We start from the raw sequence: 24,312 nt of genomic DNA, 5'->3' as shown, positions 1-24,312 counted from the left end.
TGGGCATGTTTGCCTTGCATTGACCGTGCTGACCCGGAACCCCAGCACCCATATGGTCCCCCGAGCATTGCCAGGAGTAATTCGTGAGTGCAGAGCCAGGGGTAACCCCTGCGCATCACCAGGTGTGACCCCAAATGAAAAAGAAAATATTGGAGTAGCCAGAGAGATACGACTATGGGTAGGGCACTTGCCTTGCACACGACTAAGGTGATCCCTGTTACCCTATATGGTTCCTGGAGCCTGCCAAGAGTCATCCCTGAGCACAGAATCAGGAATAAGCCCTGAGCACTATCAGGTAGTCCCCCAAACAAAAAACAAACTAAAATTGAATATAGTATAGGGCTAGAGAGATAGTGGGCTGGGGACATGCTTTACATGTACTGGGCCTTGCATGTAGGACTCTGAGTAGCCTCGAGCCCTCCCAGCAGTTTCGGAGAGACCCTCAAGCATCCCCACCTGCGGCTTAAAACAAGCAAAATTGGATATATTACTTGTAGGGATTGACTTCCTTTAAAAAAATTTGGGGGGGGGGGGACCGCGGGTGCCGTATCTAATGATGCTCAGGGGTTACTCCTAGCTCCTGTGCTCAGGAATTATTCCTGGCTGTGCTCAAGTGACCCTATGGGATCGAACCCAGGTTGGCTGTGTGCAAGGCAAGTTCCCACCCTCTATGCTATATCTCAAGCCCCCTAAAAGAGTTTCTGGGAAAAGTTTTTATCCCATAATAGATGGTTGAATGTATTTCATGCTTATAATAGGCTTGTGTTCTTGTAGGTCAGATTGAGTTGCACACACACCTGCCCGTGATGAAACAGCTGGTTCAGCAGCTGGAACAGTGGGAGTTCCGAGTCTGTGGAGTGTTTCTTGTTGATTCTCAATTCATGGTGGAGTCCTTCAAGGTTTGAAACTATACCTGTCCTTGATTTTTCAGTCTCCGGCACAAGCAGAGTACAAATACCTTTAGTCATAATAGTTTAATTGTTAACAGTTCCTGAACTATACCCAGGAGTGACTTTAAACTTATGTTTGTTAAATTAATATGCCAGACAAGATGAGATCGGGCACGTTCAGGGTGGTATGGCCATAGGCTGGAGCGATAGCACAGTGGCAGGGCACTTGCCTTGCGCACAGCCAGCCTGCCCGAGCCAGGTTCCATTCCTCCGCCCCTCTTGGAGAGTCTGGCAAGCTACGGAGAGTATTCAATATGCCAAACACAGTAACAAGAAGTCTCACAATGGAGACGTTACTGGGCCCGCTCGAGCAAATCGATGAATAACGGGAGCACAAAAGAAAAAACAAAAGAAAATAAATTAATATGCCAAGAAGATGGCTCCAGTGGCAGAGCACAGAGCTGGTGTGTTTCGAGGCCCTGAATTTGCCCCTTGCGCACTGTTCAGGGTAGTTCTAGTGGTCCCCAACTATCAGCTGTCACCTTCATTTGTTGTCCTAGGGCAGTGTCAGAAGTAAGTCACAAGCACCACTGTGTGTGGATCCAAAACTACAAAAAAAAAAAAAAAAGCTGGATGCTAGAGAGATAGTACGGTGGGTAGAGCTCTTGCCTTGCATGTGGCCAGCCTGGGTGTCATTCCTGCCATACTGCCACCGGGCCCCCGAGCCCCTCCAGGAGTGATCCTTGACCACAAACGGAGGAGCCCTTCTGGGTATTCCCCAAAACTGAAAGGGAGGCCGTTCGGTTCCATCTCCAGCACCCATATGGTTCCCAAAGCTGGTCAGGAGTAACTCCTTAGTGCAGAAGCCGAAGTGACCCATTCGTTATATCAGGGGATTGTGTGACCCAGAAACCCAAAAGGAAACACCCATCAGGTGAGGTGGAGAGGGAGCATGAGAGAAGATAACGTTAAAGGGTCAGAAATAGTATAGGGCTTCCCAAAAATAAATAAATAATTAAATTTTAAAAATGGGGGCTGGAGTGATAATACAGCCAGTAGGGCCTTGCATCCAGCCAATCCGGGTTCGTTTCCTAGCATCACCTAAGCACCACCAGGAGTAATTCCTGAGTGCAGAGCCAGGAGTAACCCCTGTGCATTGCCAGGTATTACCACCCTTCCCTTCTCAAAAAAAATAGTAAAGGGCTTAAGGAGCTCGCCTTGATATGGCCCACCTGCTTTTAATCTCTGTCACTACATGTTTCCTCAGTACTGAACTCAACCCCAGCTACCTCCTGAACACTTTAAAATATTGTTGAGTGGACAAGTGTGGTCACTACAGCTCGAGTTTCTCCTTCCCATCTCACCTTTAGAATCCTAAGGTCAGCTATTGGCCCAGCAGTCTTCTGTTAGGCCCAGCCTGGCAGTGCTCAGGGCTCACTACTGGCGCTGGGCTGAGGAATCACTTAGGTAGTGCTCTGGGAACCCTGTGGAGTGCTGGGCTAGAACCTGGGCTGACCAGGCGTAAGGCAAGCGCCTTAAAGCCTGGACTCTTGCTCGGGCCCCAATCTTGGCGTTTCTCCTATTTACATGGGTTTTGTTCCAGTGGGGATCAGAAACCTTTTGTTTGGACACTGTTGGTGACAACTGATTCATCGTCCCTTTTCTGCATCCTCTTTCAGTTTATTTCTGGCATCTTGGCGGCCTTGAATGCTATGGTATCTCTGGAAATCCCGCAAGTTAACATCATGACAAAAATGGACCAGCTGAGTAAAAGAGCTAAAAAGGAAATGGAGAAGTAAGTTCACAATAATTAATGTCAAATTTGCAGTGCTGAAACTTTTTTGTTTCACTTTGATTGTCAGTCTACAAATTTAGTGTTTAGGATTCTTTCATTCACCAGTCTCTCATGTTTAAAGGTTTCTAGATCCAGACATGTATTCTTTATTAGATCATTCTACAAGTAACTTCAGAAGCAAAATATTCAATAAATTGACTAACGCCATATGTGGGCTGGTAAGACTTTGTATTTTTACAATTTTTGGTGGTTGGGGGTGCGGGCCTCCTGTGCTGGGGGGCCTAGGGGCCGCCCTGATTATTGGCCCACCAGGCTAGTAGTGGTCATTGCTAGGGCCCAGAGGGCCGTACCAGCAGTTTTGGTTGCTTCCTGGCTGTACCCAGCAATGCTCAGGATGCCATCTGGTGCCAAGAATCAAGCCCTGTGCTAATCCATGGGCTGATGAGTTTTGCAAGTGTTTGGGGTTGTTGTGGGTTGTTTTTAAGGTATGAGGGCCACACCTGGTGGTGCTCAGGGGCTGTTTCTCCCCTGTGCCTGGTGGACCATATGTGGTGCTGGGTTTTCAAACTGAGGTGTGCGGGGTGCAGGCCAGTTGTAACCCCTGTCGTAGCTCTTCATCACCTCCCCCCGCACCTCCCTAGACCCATATTTTTCTTAATGGTCTTGTCACATGATTACACACCCCCAGGCAGTGGCCAACATATGGACGGCACAGACAGGCGCATTTATTTTTATAGGGGAGCAGCATGTTGGGAGCAGTGTGCTGTCTGCTTCGAAGTTAGTATAGAAGTAGGGAGAGAGCTCAGTGAGCAGCACCACAGGCTTTGCACACAAGGGGCTGAGGGTTCATCTCTGGCACCATATGGTCGCCACCAGCGTTGTCTGGATGTGGCCTCCCCTCACCTCTGAAAAACGTTGTCATTGGTTGTAGCAGAGAGGGCAGGAGGCCACACTGAGCATTGGTCAGAGATTAATCTTGGCTCTGCCTCCAAAAATCATTCCTGGTGGGCTCCGGGAGCATACGGGATGCGGGGGATCGAACCCGGGTGCATCCCTTGCCTACGTGCAAGGCAAGTGCCCAACTCAGTGTACTAGGTCTCCCATCCCACAGCAGAGAAATTCTGCAATGTCTTTTTTTCCTGGCCACTTGGCACATCAGAATTGCCTGTACCCTTTTGAAATTTTCAGTGGTGGTTGAATGCAGATAAATTACTTTAAAAGAAGTCTCAGTTTCTGGTCGGGGCAGGAGCTATAGCACAGCAGGTAGGGTGTTTGCGTTGCATGGGTCCGAGCCGGGTTTGATTCCTAGCATCCCATAAGTCCCCTGAGAACCACCAGGAGTTATTCCTGAGTACATGAACCAGGAGTAACCCCTGTGCATCACCAGGTATAACCCAAAAATGAAAAAAATAAGTCTTTAGTTAAGGAATGTTGTAATGTTACTAGTGTTCCAGTAGGTCAGAGGTCATAAAAAAATTAATGCTGATTTGCTGTTGTTCTGTCTGCTCCTCCCTGCACAGGCATAGATGGAATTAATTAGACTACCAATGTTCACACTCAAGCGTCAGTTGAATGACCTTTCGGAAATCTCTAATTTGTACAATGATGACTACAGCATGGTCCGACTTTTGCCTTACGATCAGTCAGAGAAGAAAGCAGGAACATTGTATTACAGCATACTGATTTTGCCATTCAGTACGGAGAAGACTTGGAATTCAAAGAACCCATGGTAATTTCTGACGATTTAGATTTACCGAGGGCTGGAGCGATAGCACAGCGGATAGGGCGTTCGCCTTACACGCGGCCAACATGGCCGACCCGAGTTCGATTCCTCCGCCCCTCTCGGAGAGCCCGGCAAGCTACCGAGAGTATTCGATATGCCAGACACAGTAACAACAAAGTCTCCAATGGAGACGTTACTGGGCCCGCTCGAGCAAATCGACGATCAAGGGGAGGGCCTTTACCTTTTACCTTTTAGATCTGCCAGGGCCAGAGAACGGCGCAGAGGGAAAGACCATTCTCTGCCTCCCCTGGGCTGTCGCTGGGTCAGTTCCCCATTTCATGTCTGGTCCCTGAGCACAGAGCCAGGATTGCCCTGAACACCTCTGCCCTCCTGTTTGATCTAAGCAGCTCCTTGAGTTAAAGTCTCAGGGGCAGCAAGAACCTGGCCCGTTCTGGCTGATCTCTGGGTGTGGCTCAAGAACTGAAAACCAAAAAAAACAAAGAGTAACCAAAACCCTGGTTGCGCATTTGCTGGCTTTTATGCTCCAGAACCTGATGGTGCTTTGTGCCCCCTGTTCAGGGTGGTGCCCCACCCCCTGCGCTGTCTCGTTCGCCCCAATTTTGTTCATGAATATCTATCAGCACTACCTCTGGGTATTATAGAGCATTGCCTGAACAGTAGGTCAATACATACTGGGTCTGCGGAGAAATCAATGTATTTTCTATTCTCTGTTTTATTTATATCAGGAACATGAAGAAGAATCATCTTCTATGTTAGATGAATATTTTCAAGAATGCTAGAACAAATGAGAAGTTTGTTACGATGCAACTGGATGCGGGGCTGGAGTGATAGCACAGTAGGTAGGGTGTTTGCCTTGCACGCAGCAGACCTGGGTTCGATTCCCAACATCCCATATGGTCCACCAAGCGCCGCCAGGAGTAATTCCTGAGTGAAGAGGCAGGAGTAACACCTGTGCTCTCTGGGTGTGACCCAAAAACAAAAAAAAGAAAAATAAAAAAAATGCAACTGGATGCTTGTGAAGAGTAGCAATCACAATTTATTTAAATGAAAATATAACAGATAAAGTAAAAACAAAGAGTAAAAATCATAAAATATACCGAGGCAAGATACTCATCCGTGCCAACACAGGTTGCTTTTGTTCTTTTGAATGTGGGCCAATCTCTGTGGTGTGACATGATATCTCATTGTTGTTTTGATCTGCATCTTCCTGATGATCAATGATGTAGAGCATTTTCTCATGTGCCTTTTAGCCATTCGGATTTCTTCTTTGAGAAAGTCTCTGTTCATTTCGTTGCCCCACTTTTTGAAGGGGCTGGATGATTTCTTCTTGTGGAGTTCAACCAGTTCTTTGTATATCCTTGATATCAACCCCTTGTCGGATGTGTATTTGGAGAACATCCTTTCCCATTCTGTAGATTGTCTTTGTATTTGGTCACTGTTTCTTTTGAGGAACTGAAGCTTCTTAATTTAAAATAGTTCCATTTGTCTCTCTCTGTTTTCACTTGCTTGGCCAGTGGCGTGACTTCTTTGAAGATACCATTAGCTTCAATGTCACGGAGGATTTTGCCAACTTTGTCTTCAATGTACCTTATGGATTCCGGTCTGATGCTGAGGTCTCTAATCCATTTTGATCTTCCTTTTGTACATGATGTTAGGCTAAGATCTAAGCCCAGTTTGTTGCATGTAGTCATACAGTTTGGCAGCATCATTCGTTGAAAAGGCTTTCCTTACTCTACTTCGAATTTCTTGCCCCTTTAGCAAAGATTAGATGATCATATGTTTGAGGGGAGATGTCAGTATATTCAACCCTGTTCCATAGGTCTGCAGCTCTGCCTTTGTTCCAGTACCATGCTGTTTTAATTATTACTGCTTTGTATTAGAGTTTGAGGTTCGGGAGGTTTATTCCTCCCATTTTCTTTTTCCCAAGAACTCCTTTAGCTATTCGAGAAGTCTTAATTGTTCCATATAAATTTCAGGAGTGTTTGCTCCATTTCTTTGAAGAATGCCATGCGTATCGTGTATAAACTCACGCAAAGGGGGCACGGCACACAGCAGTGGTGGCTCTATCTCTCCCGCCGCCCGCGTTCAGAAGTCTCACCCTTCTTCCCCCACCCCGGGAAGGTCGATGGCGATGGTCAGGCAAAGGAAGGAATGAGGCCAGTGTGGTTAGTCTTAGTCACAGTTTATTCCAACCCTCTCTCCATCTACACCAGTCTCTCTTATCTGCCTCTGCTCCCCCTTCTTCCTCTCCCATGCTACTTCATTCTCCTTCTCCATCCCCCTTCATCCTCCTTCTCTGGAGTCTGATCCCTCTTTCTCTTCCTTCTGATCCCCTTCTCCTTCCTTCTGACCTCTGCTTCTTCCTCTGAACCCTTCTGACCCCCCCACCCCCCCACTCCTGCAGTCTAGTTAAATCCCAAAGCATGAAGGGTTGGGGTAACAATTACAAATAGGTGCAGTCACAACCAATAGGGATAGAAATCTTAGCCTCAGGGAAAGCCACTCCTAGCACAGATCCTTTCTCAGCAGGACGACCCGCCCTAGGGCGGGATCCCAAGGGTGTGTCTCTCCTCTCCTTGTCCGACAAGCATATAAGAATATATAATATAAATCATTTTGTATGGATACAGTAAGAAATATCTTAAACTTATAGAATTGCTCTCCGAGCGCCATCTCAATCTCAGACTACTGTGCTCAGGCCAGATAGTCTTTCCCACACCAGCAGGATCCTAGTCTCGTCGTTACCATTGGATCATGACAGCATTTGTCTATGATCAAACTCTTAACTTATAGTTAAGAATCGTGGCACCTTGGCCTGGCCCATTTCGATGCCAGGGTTGCTCACTGCTTGCCCTGGGTCCATTCAGTCCCTCGTCGGGATCCTGCTTTTGCGGTGTTAGAAACTAAGGGCAACTGAGGCTTAAGTCGAGAAAGCAGATGCCTGGGAGTGACTAATATTCAAAGCCAATCAAATCCTAAGTTACAAAGCATAATGTAATAGTCTTCCTGTATCTATACAAAAAGGGCATTGCTTTAAAGTAAACTGTTCATAAGGCATTAGGAGAGGAGAAAGGCAATATTTCACTCATACATATAAAATCATAGATTTCTGGGAAACTGATCTTATAGATTAATAGAGTCTGATTAAGGGGAAAGCTCTCATTTTTAAAGGTCTCTCATTTTTAAAGGTTTCTAGATCCAGACGTGTATTCTTCATTAGATGATTCTACAAGTAACTTACGAGGCCAAAAATTCAAAAAATTGACTAACGCCATATGTGGGCTGGTAAGACTTTGTATTTTTCTAATTTTTGGTGGGGGGGTGGGCCACCTGTGCTGGGGGGCCTAGGGGCCACTCTGATTATTGGCCCACCAGACTAGTAGTGGTCAGTGCTAGGGCCCAGAGGGCCGTACCAGCAGTATTGGTTGCTTCCTGGCTATACCCAGCAATGCTCAGGATTCCATATGGTGCCAAGAATCAAGCCCTGTGCTAATCCCTGGGCTGATGAGTATTGCAAGTGTTTGGGGTTGTTGTGGGAAGTTTTTAAGGTTTGGGAGCCACACCCGGTGGTGCTCAGGGGCTGAGGCAAGCGCCCAACTCAGTGTACTATCTCTTCCGTCCCAAAGCAGAGAAATTCTGCAATGTCATTTTTTCTTGGCCACTTGGCACATCAGAATTGCTTGTACCCTTTTGAAATTTTCAGTGATGGTTGAATGCAGATAAATTACTATAAAAGAAGTCTCAGTCTCTGGTCAGGGTGGAGCGTTTGCGTTGCATGCGTCCGACCCGGGTTTGATTCCTAGCATTCCATAGGTCCCCTGAGCACCAACAGGAGTTATTCCTGAGTGCATGAACCAGAAGTAACCGCTGTGCATCGCCGGGTATGACCCCACAAAAAAAATTTTAGTTAAGTAATATTGTAATGTTACTAGTGTTACAATAGGTCAGAGGTCATAAAAAAATTAATGCTGATTTGCTGTTGTTCTATCTGCTCCTCCCTGCACAGGCATAGATGGTTTTAATTAGACTACCAATGCTCACACTCAACCGTCAGTTGCATGACCTTTCTGAAATCTCTAATTTGTAGATTGATGACTACAGCATGGTCCGATTTTTGCCTTAAGATCAGTTAGAGAAGAAAGCAGGAACATTGTATTACAGCATATTGATTTTGCCATTCAGTACGGAGAAGACTTGGAATTCAAAGAACCCAAGGTAATTTCTGACGATTTAGATTTGCCGAGGGCTGGAGCGATAGCACAGCGGGTAGGGCGTTTGCCTTACAAGCGGCCAACATGGCCGACCCGAGTTCGATTCCTCCGCCCCTCTCGGAGAGCCCGGCAAGCTACCGAGAGTATTCGATATGCCAGACACAGTAACAACAAAGTCTCCAATGGAGACGTTACTGGGCCCGCTCGAGCAAATCGACGATCAACGGGAGGGCCTTTACCTTTTACCGTTTAGATTTGCCAGGGCCAGAAACGGTGCAGAGGGAAAGACCATTCTCTGCCTCCCCTAGGCTGACGCTGGGTCAGTTCCCCGTTTCATGTCTGGTCCCCGAGCACAGAGCCAGGATTGCCCTGAACACCTCTGCCCTCCTTCTTGGTCTAAGCAGCTCCTTAAGTTAAAGTCTCGGGGGCAGCAAGAACCTGGCCCGTTCTGGCTGATCTCTGGGTGTGGCTCAAGAACTCAAAGCCAAAAAAAAAAAAAACCCAGAAAAACAAAGAGTAACCAAAACCCTGGTTGTGGATTAGGTGGCTTTTGTGCTCCAGAACCTGATGGTGATTTGGGCCCCCTGTTCAGGGTAGTGCCCCACCCCTTGTGCTGTCTCCTTCGCCCCAATTTGGTTAATGAATATCTATTACCACTACCACTGGGTATTATAGAGCATTGCCTGAACAGTAGGTCAATACATACTGGGTCTGCGAAGAAATCAATGTATTTTCTATTTTGTGTTTTATTTATATCAGGAACATGAAGATGAATCGTCTTCTATGTTGGATGAATATTTTCAAGAATGCCAGAACAAATGAAGAGTATGTTACGATGCAACTGGATGCGGGGCTGGAGTGATAGCACAGTGGGTAGGGCACTTACCTTGCACGTGGCAGACCTGGGTTCAATTCCCAACATCCCATATGGGCCACCAAGCGCCACCAGGAGTAATTCCTGAGTGAAGAGGCAGGAGTATCACCTGTGCTCCCCGTTTGTGACCCAAAAACTGGAAAAAAAAAGGCAAATGGATGCTTGTGAAGAGTAGCAATCACAATTTATTTAAATGAAAATAGAAGAGATAAAGTAAAAACAAAGAATAAAAATTATAAAATATAATGAAGCAAGATACTCATTGGTGGGAGGGTATCCAGACAGAAACACTGATGTGAGACCCTGGGCTTCTTCCAGTTGTAGACATGCTAGGTCCTCTGGGAACTGGTCCAATATTGCCACAGCGGATGGCCTTGCAGCTGGTAATCGAGAGATCAGTGACGGCGCTGTCCGTCGACACGGAGCCAAGTATGCTTTCAGAGCAGGAGCTAAAGAATCAATAAGAGAAAAGGTCACCCAGATGGCTCCTTCCATGGATTCTCCAAAGCTGACCCCAACAGGGAGCCCAGCAGGAAGGGGAGACCATGGGCCCACCTCATGGGAGTTTCCTGTGGAGTCCTCCCCGGAATGGGCTCTCTGGCCTGTGACCAGCCCCCAGGACACCTCTAGGTTGGCCTTTTCCCATTCCCCTTTTACTTGTGCATATACACACACCCCTTGGTTCTTACCCGTTTTCTTCTGGTGCTCTGAGTCTCGTTCTCTGCCATATGTGTCAGGCCATGGCACTGAAGGCGGTGCCCTTTGGGGAGTTGAAAATCCTTGGCCAATCTCAACTTTCTGCTTAGATGGTGTCTGGCTGTGCTTGGTGTTGGCTGATTCCAGACTTTCTTCAGAGGAACTGGACCCAGAGGATATGTAGAAGATCTTCTTTCTCTCCTGTGGGCTGCTCTGCGGAGGGAGCGTCTCTCTCTCCTGTGGGCTGCTCTGCTGAGGGAGCGTCTCTCTCTCCTGTGGGCTGCTCTGCTGAGGGAGAACCACAAAGGCTCAGCTCCAGAAGCCCTGCTTCCCCCTCCCTTCTGAGTTCCTCCCTGCTGGTGGACCTGCATCTACACAGGCCTCCCATAGGAATGAGATTGAAACAATCAAGTTTAGAAAAGTCTTGGCCCAAGAGCACCTCCTAGTGCCAACTCAGTGAGCAGTGACCTGGCCTTGGGGGCTAGATTTGATGACTCACCTGGTAGGAGAGGCTGCCCTCAAGATGATCTCACAACACACACGCAGACACACGTACATACACAAATACACATACTCTCACACACACACCATCTCTAGTACACACTCAAATTTACGCCCTCCGATAAACACGTTCACACCAGGGTGTGCACACTCTTCCACACACACATAACTTCTGCGCCATCACACTCAGGTAGTGATGGAGACTGATCACGGGCATCAGTGCTGGGGCTGCCCGGGCCAGTTCCTGCTGACCTGAACTAGCGGCTGTCTTCGTGAAGAATTCCGGGGAGTTCTCCAGTGAGTCCTCACCCAGTTTCTGAATCTTTTCAGTGTCCTACACTTGGGGGTTTTACAACCACGATTTCTTGGTAAACAGCAAAACATGTTTGCTGTCTGTGCGTTTCCGCAGTGAACCAAGTAATGAGTATGGGGGCGGGTGGGGAGGCTGCAGAATGTCTGGTTGCATCACAAAGAGAGGTCGGTGATGTCATCGAGCGCATCACAGCGAGGACAGGTCAGCTGTGGCCCTGCAGCAGGGCTTGCTCTCTGTGCAGCCCTTCTGGGCTGCTGCTGCTCTCCCTGTTCCCACAAGTTCTGTTCATGTGGTGAACTCAAGGCCCTGGGGAGAGCAGGGAGCAGCCACTTGAAAGAATGTGCTGCTAAAATGTTATTTTCCTTTTTTTTTTAAAATGTGAGTGGACTGCTATTTATTCGGCCACTGATTAGCTGATTGAATTGGGCATGAACTCCTCCTTACACTCTTTTTTTCATTTTTTATCATTGTCTTTATTGAATCACCGTGAGAGCAGTTACAAAGTTTTGGTTCTATGTCGGGTCTAAGTCTCAGTCATGCAATGAAACACCGGTACCTTCACTAGTGCCCATTGTCCACTACCAAAATCCCCAATATACCCCCATCCCACACCCTCCCTATACCTGTGGGGCAGATGATTTACACATTACTCTTTCTCTCTACTTTGATCACATTACTCTCTCTCTCTACTTTGATCACTTTGACCCAGCAATACCACTCCTGGGAATATATCCCAGAGAGGCAAAAATGTATAGTCGAAGTGACATCCGCACTTGTTTGTTCATTGCAGCACTCTTTACAATAGCCAGAAACTGGAAGAAACCTGAATGCCCAAGAACAGATGACTGGTTAAAGAAACTTTGGTACATCTACACAATGGAGTACTATGTAGCTGTTAGAAAAGATGAAGTCATGAAATTTACAAACAAGTGGTACAATATGGAAAGTGTCATGCTAAGCGAAATGAGTCAGAAAGGAAGGGATAGACATAGAAAGATTGCATTCATCTGGGGGATATAAAGTAACAAAATATGAGATTAATACCCAAGAATAGCTGAGATCAGCACCAGGAGCATAGAGGCCAGCCAGGTATTCTAGAGGAAACGGCAGTTCAGATAGAGAAGGGAGCACCAAATAAAGGGTGTTTGGAGGATCCTCCCAGGAGGGGAGATGCATGTCGAAAGTAGACTATGGACTGAACATGTTTGCCGCTCAATGCCTCTTTTGCAGACCACAACACCCAAAAGGAGAGAGAGAACACAGGGGATTGCCCTGCCACAGAGGCGGGGGGGATGGGGGCATGGGGGTGGGGGGGTTATTATCCATGGTGGTGGAAAATGGGCACTGGTGAAGGGATGGGTATCTGATCATTGTATAATCGAAACCCAAGCACAAAAAATTGTAAATCTACAACTGTACCTCATGGTGTTTCACTAATAAAAAAAAAAGATAGTAAAAAATTAAAAAAAAATTTAAATGGAAAAATTAAAGAAATTATATATTTTAAAAATGAAATTAAATTTAAGAAAAGAAAGGAAAATGGGAGTTTGTGGGGGCTGGGCGGCCAGGGCTCTGGGGGAAGAGCAGAGAGTGTTTATTGCGCAATAACTTATTCGTTACCACCCTCATTTTTTAAAATTGTTATTAGTATTATTATTATTTCTTTTTGCTTTTTGGGTCACACCCGGTGATGCCCAGGGGTTCCTCCTGGCTCTGCACTCAGGAATTACTCCTGGTGGTGTTTAAAGGACCATTGGGGATGCTGTGAATCGAACCTTGCCGGCCACTTGCAAGGCAAATGCCCTGCCAGCTGTCATATCGCTCTAACCCCCAAATTTTTTTATTTTATAAAGTTTTTTACAATATTTGATTACATTCAATATTCAGACTCCAATCCCACCACCAGTACACCTTCTCACCACCATATTTTGGATAGTTCCATCCCGAACCTTAATCCCTGTCCCAAAGCAGAACTCAAAGAATCTATTCTCTTGTATTGTTTGATATGAAAAACTGCCAGGGCGCTGGAGTGATAGCACAGTGGGTAGGACGTTTGCCTTGCACGCGGCGAAACTGGGTTCGATTCCAAGCATCCTATATGGTCCCCTGAGCACCATTAGCCAGGGATAATTCCTGAGTGCAGAGCCAGGGGAAATTCCTGTGCATCGGCAGGTGTTACCCAAAAACAAACAACAACAAAAAAAAACTCTGAAAATCCTATAAAAAAAGTATCCTTAGAGGAAAGAGTGTGTATTCTACCCAGGGGCCATTGAGCCCTTCTATAAGTGATCACTAACATGTTGTAAAAGGTTGACCCTTGTGTATATATATATATACATATATATATATATATATATATATATATATGGGGCTGGAGCGATAGCACAGCGGGTAGGGCGTTCGCCTTACAAGCGGCCAACATGGTCGACCCGAGTTCGATTCCGCAGCCCCTCTCGGAGTGCCCGGCAAGCTACCGAGAGTATTCGATATGCCAGACACAGTAACAACAAAGTCTCCAATGGAGACGTTACTGGGCCTGCTCGAGCAAATCGACGATCAACGGGAGGGCCTTTTCTTTCTTTCTTTCTATACATATATAAAGTATATATGTGTGTGTATGTAAAAAATATATATATATTTCCCTCTAAGATTGGTTGCCTGCTACTTTGAATCCTGTCAAACCGGGTACAGTATTTTTGGAGTATGAGCTCCCGAATTTTTTTGCTTTTGGGATCACATCCAGTGGTGCTCAGGGCTGACTCCTGGCTCTGTGCTCAGGGATCACTCCTGGCAGGCTTCCAGGATGGTCCAGGGATTGAAAGAGAGACAGCCTTGTGCGAGGGGAGTGTCCTGCTCTCTGGACTCTCCGTGTCCCCACACCAGGGTCCCTTTAGTTCCACAGCCTTTGTTTTTGGATCATACCTGGCACTACACAGGGGATACTCCTGGCTTTGCACTAAGGAATCACTCCTGGCGGTGCTTGGGGACCATATGGGATGCTGGGGATGCTGGGAATCGAACCCGGGTCAGCTGAGTGCAAGGCAAACTCCCTGGCCGCTGTGCTTCGCTCCAGACCCTATTCTCATTTGCAAAGAGAAATTGAATCCAGAAAGGTTGAGCATGCAGGGCCTTGCACACACCCAATCTGGCTTTGATCTCCAAACGATGTAGACCCCTCTAAATACCGCTGGCTGTGTCCCCAAAATCAAGGGCGGGGGAGAAATCTTCCCTTTCAGTCATACTTAGCGCACCTGATAGCAGTGAGGAGACCATCTCCCAGGGATAAGGACACTGGCCGGGAAGAGGCCGCTGGCCCGAGGTCAGTGTGGCCAAGGTAGGGCTGGATCTGCACTGCATGGTGTTCCCTGATGCCCAGTCCCGGGGATTAAGGCTTAGTTTGGGCCTCAGCAGACACTGACCAGGGGCTGTGGGGGTTTGTCTGGTGGTGTTGGGTCTGCCTGAAGCTCTGTCCCCTCCTGCCTCCCGGTCCACAGAGCACCTACTGTGCCACCATGGTCCAGCTCTGTGAAGCCCTCGGCCGTTCTGTCCAGGTGGTGAACTTAGACCCCGCGGCGGAGCATTTCAACTATGATGTGATGGCTGGTGAGTCCAGGGCGCAGCCTTCCCTCTCCTTGGGGACCCTGAGGGAGTGAGTGCTGCCCCCTGCTTCTGGGGAGGCACAGAAGCTGAAAACTTCGTTCAGACTGATCCCTTGACTACTGCAATTTATTTGTTTTATTTTTTTTTTCTTTTATTGATGGGTGGGGTGGGGTTTGGGCCACACTCACCTATGTTCAGTACTTCTGGACCTGTGCTCAGGAATCACTCCTGGTCAGGCTGAGCAACTATTTAAGGTGCCATGGATTGAACCTGGGTTGTCCACAGGCAAGACAAGGGCAGTACCCGCGGTTCTATTCCTCAGGCCCCTGTTTGGTGTCTTTTTGTTTTTGTTTCTTGTTTTTTCTTTCTAGCCCCTGTTCAATTTTTTTGGATACAGTCACAGTTGTAATAATTACTAGTGAATGTAAATATTTTGGAATGGGCACTTATTTCCTGTTTATTCTATGCAGACATCCGGGAACTGATCAATGTGGATGATGTGATGGAGGAAGGCTCCCTGCGCTTCGGTCCCAATGGAGGACTGGTTTTTTGCATGGAGAACTTTGCCAATAACTTTGAGTGGCTGGAGAACTGCCTTGGCCATGTCGAGGATGACTACATCCTTTTTGACTGTCCAGGTAGCTCAGTAATTAGATTGTCACCTTCCCTGGGTTGTGCAGTTCTGTCCTTGGTGGGAGAAAGTGAAATTAGCATCTCATTTACTTTTATCCCAGATTCTTGGACAGTGGACAGTCATCCCATGAGGGACTGTGGAATGTCTTTTTGTTTTCTTCTGTTTGGGGGCCACATCTAGAGGTGCTGGGGGCTGGAGCTGTTCCTAACTCCATTATCAGGAGGTTGCTCCCAGTCCTGCTTGGGGGACCAAAGCATGCTGGGAACTGAGCCAGGCTTTCTGTATGCAGAGCATATGCTCAGCCTGTTGTTTCTTGGGCCCCAGGTCATGCAGCTTTATTATTATTATTATTATTATTATTATTATTATTATTTTGCTTTACGGGTCTCACCTGGCGATGCTCAGGAGTTACTCCTGGCTTTGCACTCAGGAATCACTCCTGGCAGTGCTCAGGGGACCATATGGGATGCTCAGAATCGAACCCCGGTCGGCTGCGTGCAAGGCAGATGCCCTACCTGCTGTGCTATCACTGCAGCTCTTGAAAGGTTTGCTTTAGAGCTAGAGAGACAGAAGGATGGGTAGGATGCTGCGGCAGACACAGGTTCAGTCCTTGGCACCATATATGGTTCCATGAGTACTAGTGGGTATGGGCCAAAACCAAGGTGTTTTTTTTTTTTTTTTTTTTTTTTTTTTTTTTTTTTTTTAGGACCATAGTACAGCAGCTAAAGCCCTTGCCTTACTTTCTGCCACCCCAAGTTTGGATCCCTGGTACCACATAGGATCCCCCAAGCACTGCCAGGAGTTATTCTTAGTACAGAGTCAGGAATCCTCCCAGAATACCAGTGGGTGTGGCCCAAACCTCCTCCCCTCAAAATAAGAGAATAAAAATTTGTTTTAAAATCTGTCATTGTCGGGGCTGGAGCGATGCGATAGCACAGCGGGTGGGGCGTTTGCCTTGCACGTGCCCGACCCAGGTTCGAATCCTGGCGTCGAATATTGTCCCCTGAGCACCGCCAGGAGTGGTTCCTGAGTGCAGATGCAGGAGTAACCCCTGAGCATCTCCGGGTGTGACCCAACAAGCAAAATAATAATAATAATAATAATAATAGTAAATAAATAAATAAATGAAATCCCTGTGGCTGTCCTCCCGCTGTTCATTGATTTGCTTGTGCAGGCCCAGTAACTTCTCCATCGTGAGACTTGTTGTTACTGTGTTTGTCATATCGAATACGTCACAGGTAGCTTGACAGGCTTTGCCATGTGGTCAAGATCTTCTCGGTAGCTTGCCGGGCTCTCCGAGAGGGGCAGAGGAGTTGAACCCGGTTTGGCCGGGCCGGCTGCGTGCATGGAAAATGCACTACCGCTGAGCTATCACTCCAGCGCGTTTTAAACTCATTTTTAATAATTGTAGTGCAACCAGCCAACATGGCCGACTCGGGTTCGATTCCTCTGCCCCTCCTAGAGAGCCCAGCAAGCTACCGAAGAGGATCACCTGCACAACAGAGCCTGGCAAGCTCCTCGTGACATATTCGATATGCCAAATACAGGACCAATTGTCACAATGGAGATGTTACTGGGCCTGCTCGAACAAATCGATGAACAGGAGAACAGTGATGATGATGATGACAGTATATTTTCTTTGTATGCCCCTTTTACATACCTGTGCACCCAGAGTTGCTTAAAAAATTCTTGGGGGGGCCAGGGGAGCGGGTGTGATAGAACAATGGGTTGGGCGTTTGCCTTGCATGCGGCTGATCCCGAACCCCTGCATCCCGTATGGTCCCCCGAGCACTGCCTGGAGTAATTCCTGAATTCAGTGCCAGAAGTAACCCCTGCGCATCGCCAGGTGTGACCCAAAATGAAAAAAAAATTATTGGGGGAGCAAGAGAGATACTACAGAGGGTAGGGCACTTGCCTTGAACACAGCTAAGGTGATCCCTGCTACCCTATATGGTTACTGGGGCCTGTCAACAGTCATCCCTGAGCACAGAATCAGGAATAAGCCCTGAGCACTATCAGGTTGTCCCCCCCCCAAAAAAAAACAAAAATTGAATATAGTGTAGGGCCTAGAGATATAGTGTGCTGGGGACATACTTTACATGTAGTGGGCCTTGCATGTAGTAGGCTTTGCATGTAGGACTCTGAGTAGCTTCGAGCCCTCCCAGAAGTTTCAGAGAGACCCTCAAGCATCCCCACGTGCGGCTTAAAACAAGAAAAATTGGATATATTACTTGTAGGGATTGACTTCCTTTTAAAAAATGGGCGGGGGGGACCTCGGGTGCCATATCTGATGATGCCCAGGGGTTACTCCTAGCTCCTGTGCTCAGGAATTACTCCTGGCTATGCTCAAGGGACCCTATGGGATCGAACCCAGGTTGGCTGTGTGCAAGGCAAGTTCCCACCCTCTATGCGATCTCTCAAGCCCCCTAAAACAGTTTCTAGGAAAAGTTTTTTTTCCCCATAATTGAGGGTTGAATGTATCTCATGTTTATAATAAGCTTGTGTTCTTGTAGGTCAGATTGAGTTGCACATACACCTGCCCGTGATGAAACAGCTGGTTCAGCAGCTGGAACAGTGGGTGTTCCGAGTCTGTGGAGTGTTTCTCCTTGATTCTCAATTCATGGCGGAGTCGTTCAAGGTTTTTTAACTATACCTGTCCTTGATTTTTCAGTCTCCGGCACAAGCAGAGTACAAAAACCTTTAGTCATAATCGTTTAATTGTTACCAGTCCATGAACTATACCCAGGAGTGACTTAGAACTTATTGTTGTTAAATTAATATGCCAAGAAGATGGCTCCAGTGGCAGAGCACAGAGCTGGTGTGTTTCGAGGCCCTGAGTTTGCCCCCTGTGCACTGCTCAGTGTAGTTCTAGTGGTCCCCAACTCTCAGCAGTCACCTTCAGGAGTTGTCCTAGGGCAGTGTCAGAAGTAAGTCCCAAGCACCACTGTGTGTGGCTCCAAAACGAGAAAAATAAAAAGCTGGATGCCTGAGAGATAGTACAGTGGGTAGAGCTCTTGCCTTGCATGTGGCCCGCCTGGGTGTCATTCCTGCCGTACTGTCACTGGGCCCCCATAGCCGCTCCAGGAGTGATCCTTGACCACAAAGCTCGGAGTACTACTGGGTATTCCCCAAAACTGAAAGGGAGGGCGTTTGGTTCCATCTCCAGCACCCATATGGTTCCCAAAGCTGGTCAGGAGTAACTCCTTAGTGCAGAAGCCGAAGTGACCTCTTAGTAATATCAGGGGATTGTGTGACCCAGAAACGCAAAAGGAAATACCCATCAGGGGAGGTGGAGGGGGAGCATGAGAGAAGATAACGTTAAAGGGTCAGAAATAGTACAGGGCTTCCCAAAAATAAATAAATAACTACATTTTAAAAATGGGGGCTGGAGAGATAGTACAGCGGGTAGGGCCTTGCACACAGCCAATCTAGGTACGATTCCTAGCATGCCTCAGCACCACTAGGAGTAATTCCTGAATGCAGAGCCAGGAGTAACCCCTGTGCATTGCCAGGTATTACCACTCTCCCCCCCCCAAAAAAATAGTAAAGGGCTTAAGGTGCTCGCCTTGGTGTGGCCCACCTGCTTTTAATCCCTGTCACTACATGTTTCCTCAGTGCTGAACTCAACCCCAGCTGCCTCCTGAACACTTTAAAATATTGTTGAGTGGAGAAGTGTGGTCACTGTAGATCGCGTTTCTCCTTCCCACCTCACCTTTAGAATCCTAAGGTCAGCTATTGGCCCAGCAGTCTTCTGTTAGGTCCAGCCTGGCAGTGCTCAGGGCTCACTACTGGCGCTGTGCTGAGGAATCACTTAGGCAGTGCTCTGGGAACCCTGTGGAGTGCTGGGCTAGAACCTGGGCTGAACAGGCGCAAGGCAAGCGCCTTAAAGCCTAGACTCTTGCTTGGGCCCCAATCTTAGCGTTTCTCCGATTTAGTTGGGTTTTGTTCCAGTGGGGATCAGAAACCTTTTGTTTGGACACTGTTGGTGACAACTGATTCATTGTCCCTTTCCTGCTTCCTCTTTCAGTTTGTTTCTGGCATCTTGGCAGCCTTGAATGCTATGGTATCTCTAGAAATCCCGCAAGTTAACATCATGACAAAAATGGACCTGCTGAGTAAAAGAGCTAAAAAGGAAATTGAGAAGTAAGTTCACTATAATTAAGGTCTCATTTGCAGTGCTGAACCTTTTTCGTTTCACTGCGATTGTCAGTCTACAAATAAAGTGTTTAGGATTCTTTCATTCACCAGTCTCTCATTTTTAAAGGTTTCTAGATCCAGACATGTATTCTTTATTAGATGATTCTACAAGCAACTTCAGAAGCAAAAAATTCAATAAATTGACTAACGCCATATGTGGGCTGGTAAGACTTTGTATTTTTACAATTTTTGGTGGTGGGGGTCGTTTGCCTCCTGTGCTGGGGGGCCTAGGGACCGCTCTGATTATTGGCCAACCAGACTAGTAGTGGTCAGCGCTGGGGCCCAGAGGGCCGTACCAGTAGTACTGGATGCTTCCTGGCTCTACGCAGCAATGCTCAGGATGCCATCTGGTGCCAAGAATCAAGCCCTGTGCTAATCCCTGGGCTGATGAGTTTTGCAAGTGTTTGGGGTTGTTGTGGGTTGTTTTTAAGGTTTGAGGGCCACACCCGGTGGTGCTCAGGGGCTGTTTCTCCCCTGTGCCTGGTGGACCATATGTGGTGCTGGGTGTTTAAACTGAGGTGTGTGGGGTGCAGGCCAGTTGTAACTCCTGTCGTAGCTCTTCATCACCTCCCCCCACAACCCCCTAGACCCATATTTTTCTTAATGGTCTTGTCACATGCTTCCACACCCCCTGGCAGTGACCACCATGTGGACGGCACAGACCAGCACATTTCTTTCTAGGGAAGCAGCATGTTGGGAGCAGTGGGCTGTCTGCTTCGAAGTTAGTATAGAAGTAGGGAGAGAGCTCAGTGGGCAGCACCACAGGCTTTGCACACAAGGGGCCCAGGGTTCATCTCTGGCACCATATGGTCGGCACCAGCGTTGTCTGGATGTGGCCTCCCCTCACCTCTGAAAAAAGTTGTCATTTGTTCTAGCAGAGAGGGCAGGAGGCCACACTGAGCAGTGGTCAGAGTTTATTCTTGGCTCTGCCTCCCTAAATCATTCCTGGTGGGCTCCGGGAGCATATGGGATGCAGGGGATCGAACCCGGGTGTATCCCTTGCCTACGTGCAAGGCAAGCGCCCACCTCAGTGTACTAGCTCTCCCGTCCCACAGCAGAGAAATTCTGCAATGTCTTTTTTCCCTGGCCACTTGGCACATCAGAATTGCCTGTACCCTTCTAAAATTTTCAGTGGTGGTTGAATGCAGATAAATTACTATAAAAGAAGTCTCAGTCTCTGGTTGGGTCTGGAGCGATAGCACAGCAGGTAGGGCGTTTGCGTTGCATGGGTCCGAGCCGGGTTTGATTCCTAGCATCCCATAGGTCCCCTGAGCACCAACAGGAGTTATTCCTGAGTGGATGAACCAGGAGTAACCCTCGTGCATCACCGAGAATGACCCAAAAATTTTAAAAAAGTCTTTATTTAAGTAATATTGTAAAGTTACTAGTGTTCCAATAGGTCAGAGGTCATAAAAAAATTAATGCTGATTTGCTGTTGTTCTGTCTGCTCCTCAATGCACAGGCATAGATGGTATTAACTAGACTACCAATGTTCACACTCAAGCGTCAGTTGAATGACCTTTCTGAAATCTCTAATTTGTAGATTGATGACTCCAGTATGGTCCGATTTTTGCCTTACGATCACTCAGATGAAGAAAGCATGAACATTGTATTACAGCATATTGATTTTGCCATTAAGTACGGAGAAGACTTGGAATTCAAAGAACCCAAGGTAATTTCTGACGATTTAGATTGGCCAGGGCCAGAGACCGGCGCAGAGGGAAAGACCATTCTCTGCCTCCCCTAGGCTGACGCTGGGTCAGTTCCCTGTTTCATGTCTGGTCCCTGAGCACAGAGCCAGGATTGCCCTGAACACCTCTGCCCTCCTGTTTGATCTAAGCAGCTCCTTAAGTTAAGGTCTTGGGTACAGCAAGAGCCTGGCCCCTTCTGGCTGATCTCTGGGTGTGGCTCAAGAACTCAAAACCAAAACAAAAAAAGAGTAACCAAAATATAAATAAATAAACATAAATAAACAGGTCCTGGGAGCTTGGTGTGATAATCTCTGTATCCTGGCAGTTGTTGGGGTTACACGGCAGTTGGTGGGTGTAACTGTCTAGCTACTGGAAGGTCCAGTCCCAAACCTTGTAGGCTTGGAGATCTCAGCCCCGGGTGCCCCACACCTGGGTTACTCTGCCAGTTCCTTTATGCGTGAAGCTCATTCATGCGTGTGGAGAGTGGTCTCAGCATGACTTTGGCCTGGTGCCGGAGGTCTTCTGCTGTTGGTCCTGGTGAGGACAGTCATGCACGGGGTAGGAGTCTCTGCCTTGTTCTCTCCCGGGAGCTTGGTGTGATAATCAAGTGATAATCAAGTGATTATCGGTGATTCATTAAAAAGTAAAAAATTTTTAAAAAAAAGTAAAAATGGAAAAATTTAAAAATGTGATTTTTAATTAAAAATTAAAATTTAATTAAAAATTAAAATTAAATTTTAATTTGATTTTAAATTTAATTTATTAAATTCATTAAAAAGTGAAATATTTTAAAAAACAAAGTAAAAATGGAAAAATTAAAAAATGTAATTTTAATTAAAAATTAAATTTAATTAAAAATTAAAAAATGTAAAATTATTAAAAATTTTAAAAAATCAAATGTAGCATGAAGTGTTTGGCATCAATAACATCCCAAATGTGAAGGTTTCTAGTCTATAGCACGTATGATTGTCTGTGTATCTGAAAACTTGAGTGCTTTAATGATTGATGATTATAATTGAATATATATGTATATAATTTGGAAAAATTTTCCACACAAATGGCTTGCATAGATGAGAAAGCTGTGATATGATTGTGAAAATAATCTATAGGTGTAAAAGGTGATGACAGTATGAAATGCCACGTTAGTCTAATTACCATGCTGTACAATAGTTATTAGCACCTAATTAAATGCACATTAGAACAACTCATTTCACATCAAGATGGTAATGTCTTATGATTATAAAAATATATACGGCAATAAAGCATCTACATTTCTAAAAATAAGATTAAAAATTTTAAAACTGAAATTAAATTTAAGAAAAGAAAAGAAAATGGGAGTTGATGGGGAGCCGGGCGGTGGCGCTCTGGGGGACGAGCAGAGAGTGTTTATTTCGCAATAACTTATTCCCTACCACCCTCATTTTTTAAAATTATTATTATTATTATTATTATTATTATTTGCTATTGGGTCACACCCGGTGATGCACAGGGTTTCTTCCTGACTCTGCATTCAGGAATTCCTCCTGGTGGTGCTCAGTGGACTATAGGGGATGCTGAGAATCAAACCTCGCCAGACACTTGCAAGGTAAACGTCCCGCCTACTGTCATATCGCTCCAACTCCCCAATTTTTTTATTTTATAAAGTGTTTTACAATAGTTGATTACATTCAATACTCAGACTCCAATCCCACCACCATTACACCTTCTCACCACCATATTTCGGGTAGTTCTATCCCGAGCCCCAATCCCTGTCCCAAAACAGAACTGAAATAATCTATTTTCTTGTATTGTTTGATATGAAAAACTGCCAGGGCGCTGGAGTGATAGCACAGTGGGTGGGACGTTTGCCTTGCAAGCGGTGAAACTGGGTTCGATTCCAAGCATCCCATATGGTCCCCTGAGCACCATTAGCCAGGGATAATTCCTGAGTGCAGAGCGAGGAGAAATTCCTGTGCATCGACAGGTATGACCCCCCCACCCCAAAATATCGCTGAAAATCCTATAAAAAAGTATCCTTAGAGGAAAGTGTGTGTATTCTACCCAGGGGCCATTAAGCCCTTCTGTAAGAGATCACTAACATGTTGTAAAAGGTTGAGCCTTGTGTGTTTATATATATATAGCACAGCGGTAGGGCGTTTGCCTTGCACACAGCCAACGTGGCCAACCCGAGTTCGATTCCTCCACCCCCTCAGAGAGCCCGGCAAGCTACTGAGAGTATCTCGCCCGCATGGCAGCGCCTGGCAAGCTACCCATGATGTATTTGATATGCCAAACACAGTAACAACAAAGTCTGCAATGGAGACGTTACTGGACCCGCTCGAGCAAATTGAAGAACAATGGGAGGACAGTGATACAGTGAACCAAAACCCTGGTTGCAGATTACGTGGCTTTCGTGCTCCAGAACCTGATGGTGCTTTGGGCCCCCGGTTCAGGAAAGGTAAGTGCCCCACCCCCTGTGCTGTCTCGTTCGCCCCAATTTTGTTAGTGAATATCTATTAGCACTACTACTGGGTATTATAGAGCATTGCCTGAACAGTAGGTCAATACATACTGGGTCTGCGGAGAAATCAATGAATTTTCTAATTTGTGTTTTATGAAGATGAGTTGTCTTCTATGTTGGATGAATATTTTCAAGAATGCCAGAACAAATGAAGTGTATGTTATGATGCAACTGGATGCGGGGCTGGAGTGATAGCACAGTAGGTAGGGCATTTCCCTTGCACGCGGCAGACCTGGTTTCGAATCCCAACATCCCATATGGGCCACCAAGCGCCGCCAGGAGTAATTCCTGAGTGAAGAGGCAGGAGTAACACCTGTGCTCTCCGGGTGTGACCCAAAAACCGAAAAAAAAAAAAAGGCAAATGGATGCTTGTGAAGAGTAGCAATCACAATTTATTTAAATGAAAATATAAAAGATAAAGTAAAAACAAAGAATAAAAATAATAAAATATACAGAGGCAAGATACTCATTGGTGGGAGGTTCTCCAGACAGAGACACTGATGTGAGACCCTGGGCTTCTTTCAGTTGTAAACATGCTAGGTCCTCTGGGAACTTGTCCAATATTGCCACAGCGGGTGGCTGTGCAGCTGGTACTCGAGAGATCAGTGTTGGCGCTGTCCTTGGACACGGAGCCAAGTATGCTTTCAGAGCTGGAGCTAAAGAATC

General features: G+C 46.6%; 1 protein-coding gene and 1 pseudogene across 1 annotated transcript; both read left to right on the top strand.

The window, feature by feature from the left end:
• LOC130016483 (GPN-loop GTPase 3-like) overlaps positions 1-9,462 on the top strand; it is a 36,347-nt pseudogene extending 26,885 nt beyond the window's left edge.
• A 420-nt stretch (positions 9,463-9,882) lies between these two features.
• LOC130016482 (GPN-loop GTPase 3-like) lies at positions 9,883-23,798 on the top strand. Its single transcript, XM_056107189.1, has 9 exons — positions 9,883-9,943; positions 11,042-11,079; positions 14,519-14,627; positions 15,095-15,262; positions 17,772-17,896; positions 19,286-19,401; positions 19,523-19,619; positions 20,999-21,128; positions 23,737-23,798. The coding sequence occupies exons 1-9, from the start codon at positions 9,883-9,885 to the stop codon at positions 23,796-23,798; spliced, it is 906 nt and encodes a 301-aa protein (XP_055963164.1).
• The last annotated feature ends 514 nt before the right edge of the window (positions 23,799-24,312 follow it).

This window comes from Sorex fumeus, unplaced genomic scaffold, assembly GCF_029834395.1.
Source record: "Sorex fumeus unplaced genomic scaffold, SorFum_2.1 ptg000155l, whole genome shotgun sequence".
NCBI lineage: Eukaryota > Metazoa > Chordata > Mammalia > Eulipotyphla > Soricidae > Sorex > Sorex fumeus.
This window is presented reverse-complemented; position numbering and strand designations above follow the sequence as displayed.

Excerpts from the sequence above, each read along its gene's own strand:
- LOC130016482 (XM_056107189.1), top strand. The coding sequence starts at position 9,883 with ATGGCCTTGCAGCTGGTAATCGAGAGATCAGTGACGGCGCTGTCCGTC. Across the intron at positions 15,263-17,771 it reads CATCCTTTTTGACTGTCCAG|GTCAGATTGAGTTGCACATA; the intron begins GTAGCTCAGTAA and ends GTGTTCTTGTAG. Across the intron at positions 19,620-20,998 it reads CTAACGCCATATGTGGGCTG|ATTGATGACTCCAGTATGGT; the intron begins GTAAGACTTTGT and ends TCTAATTTGTAG.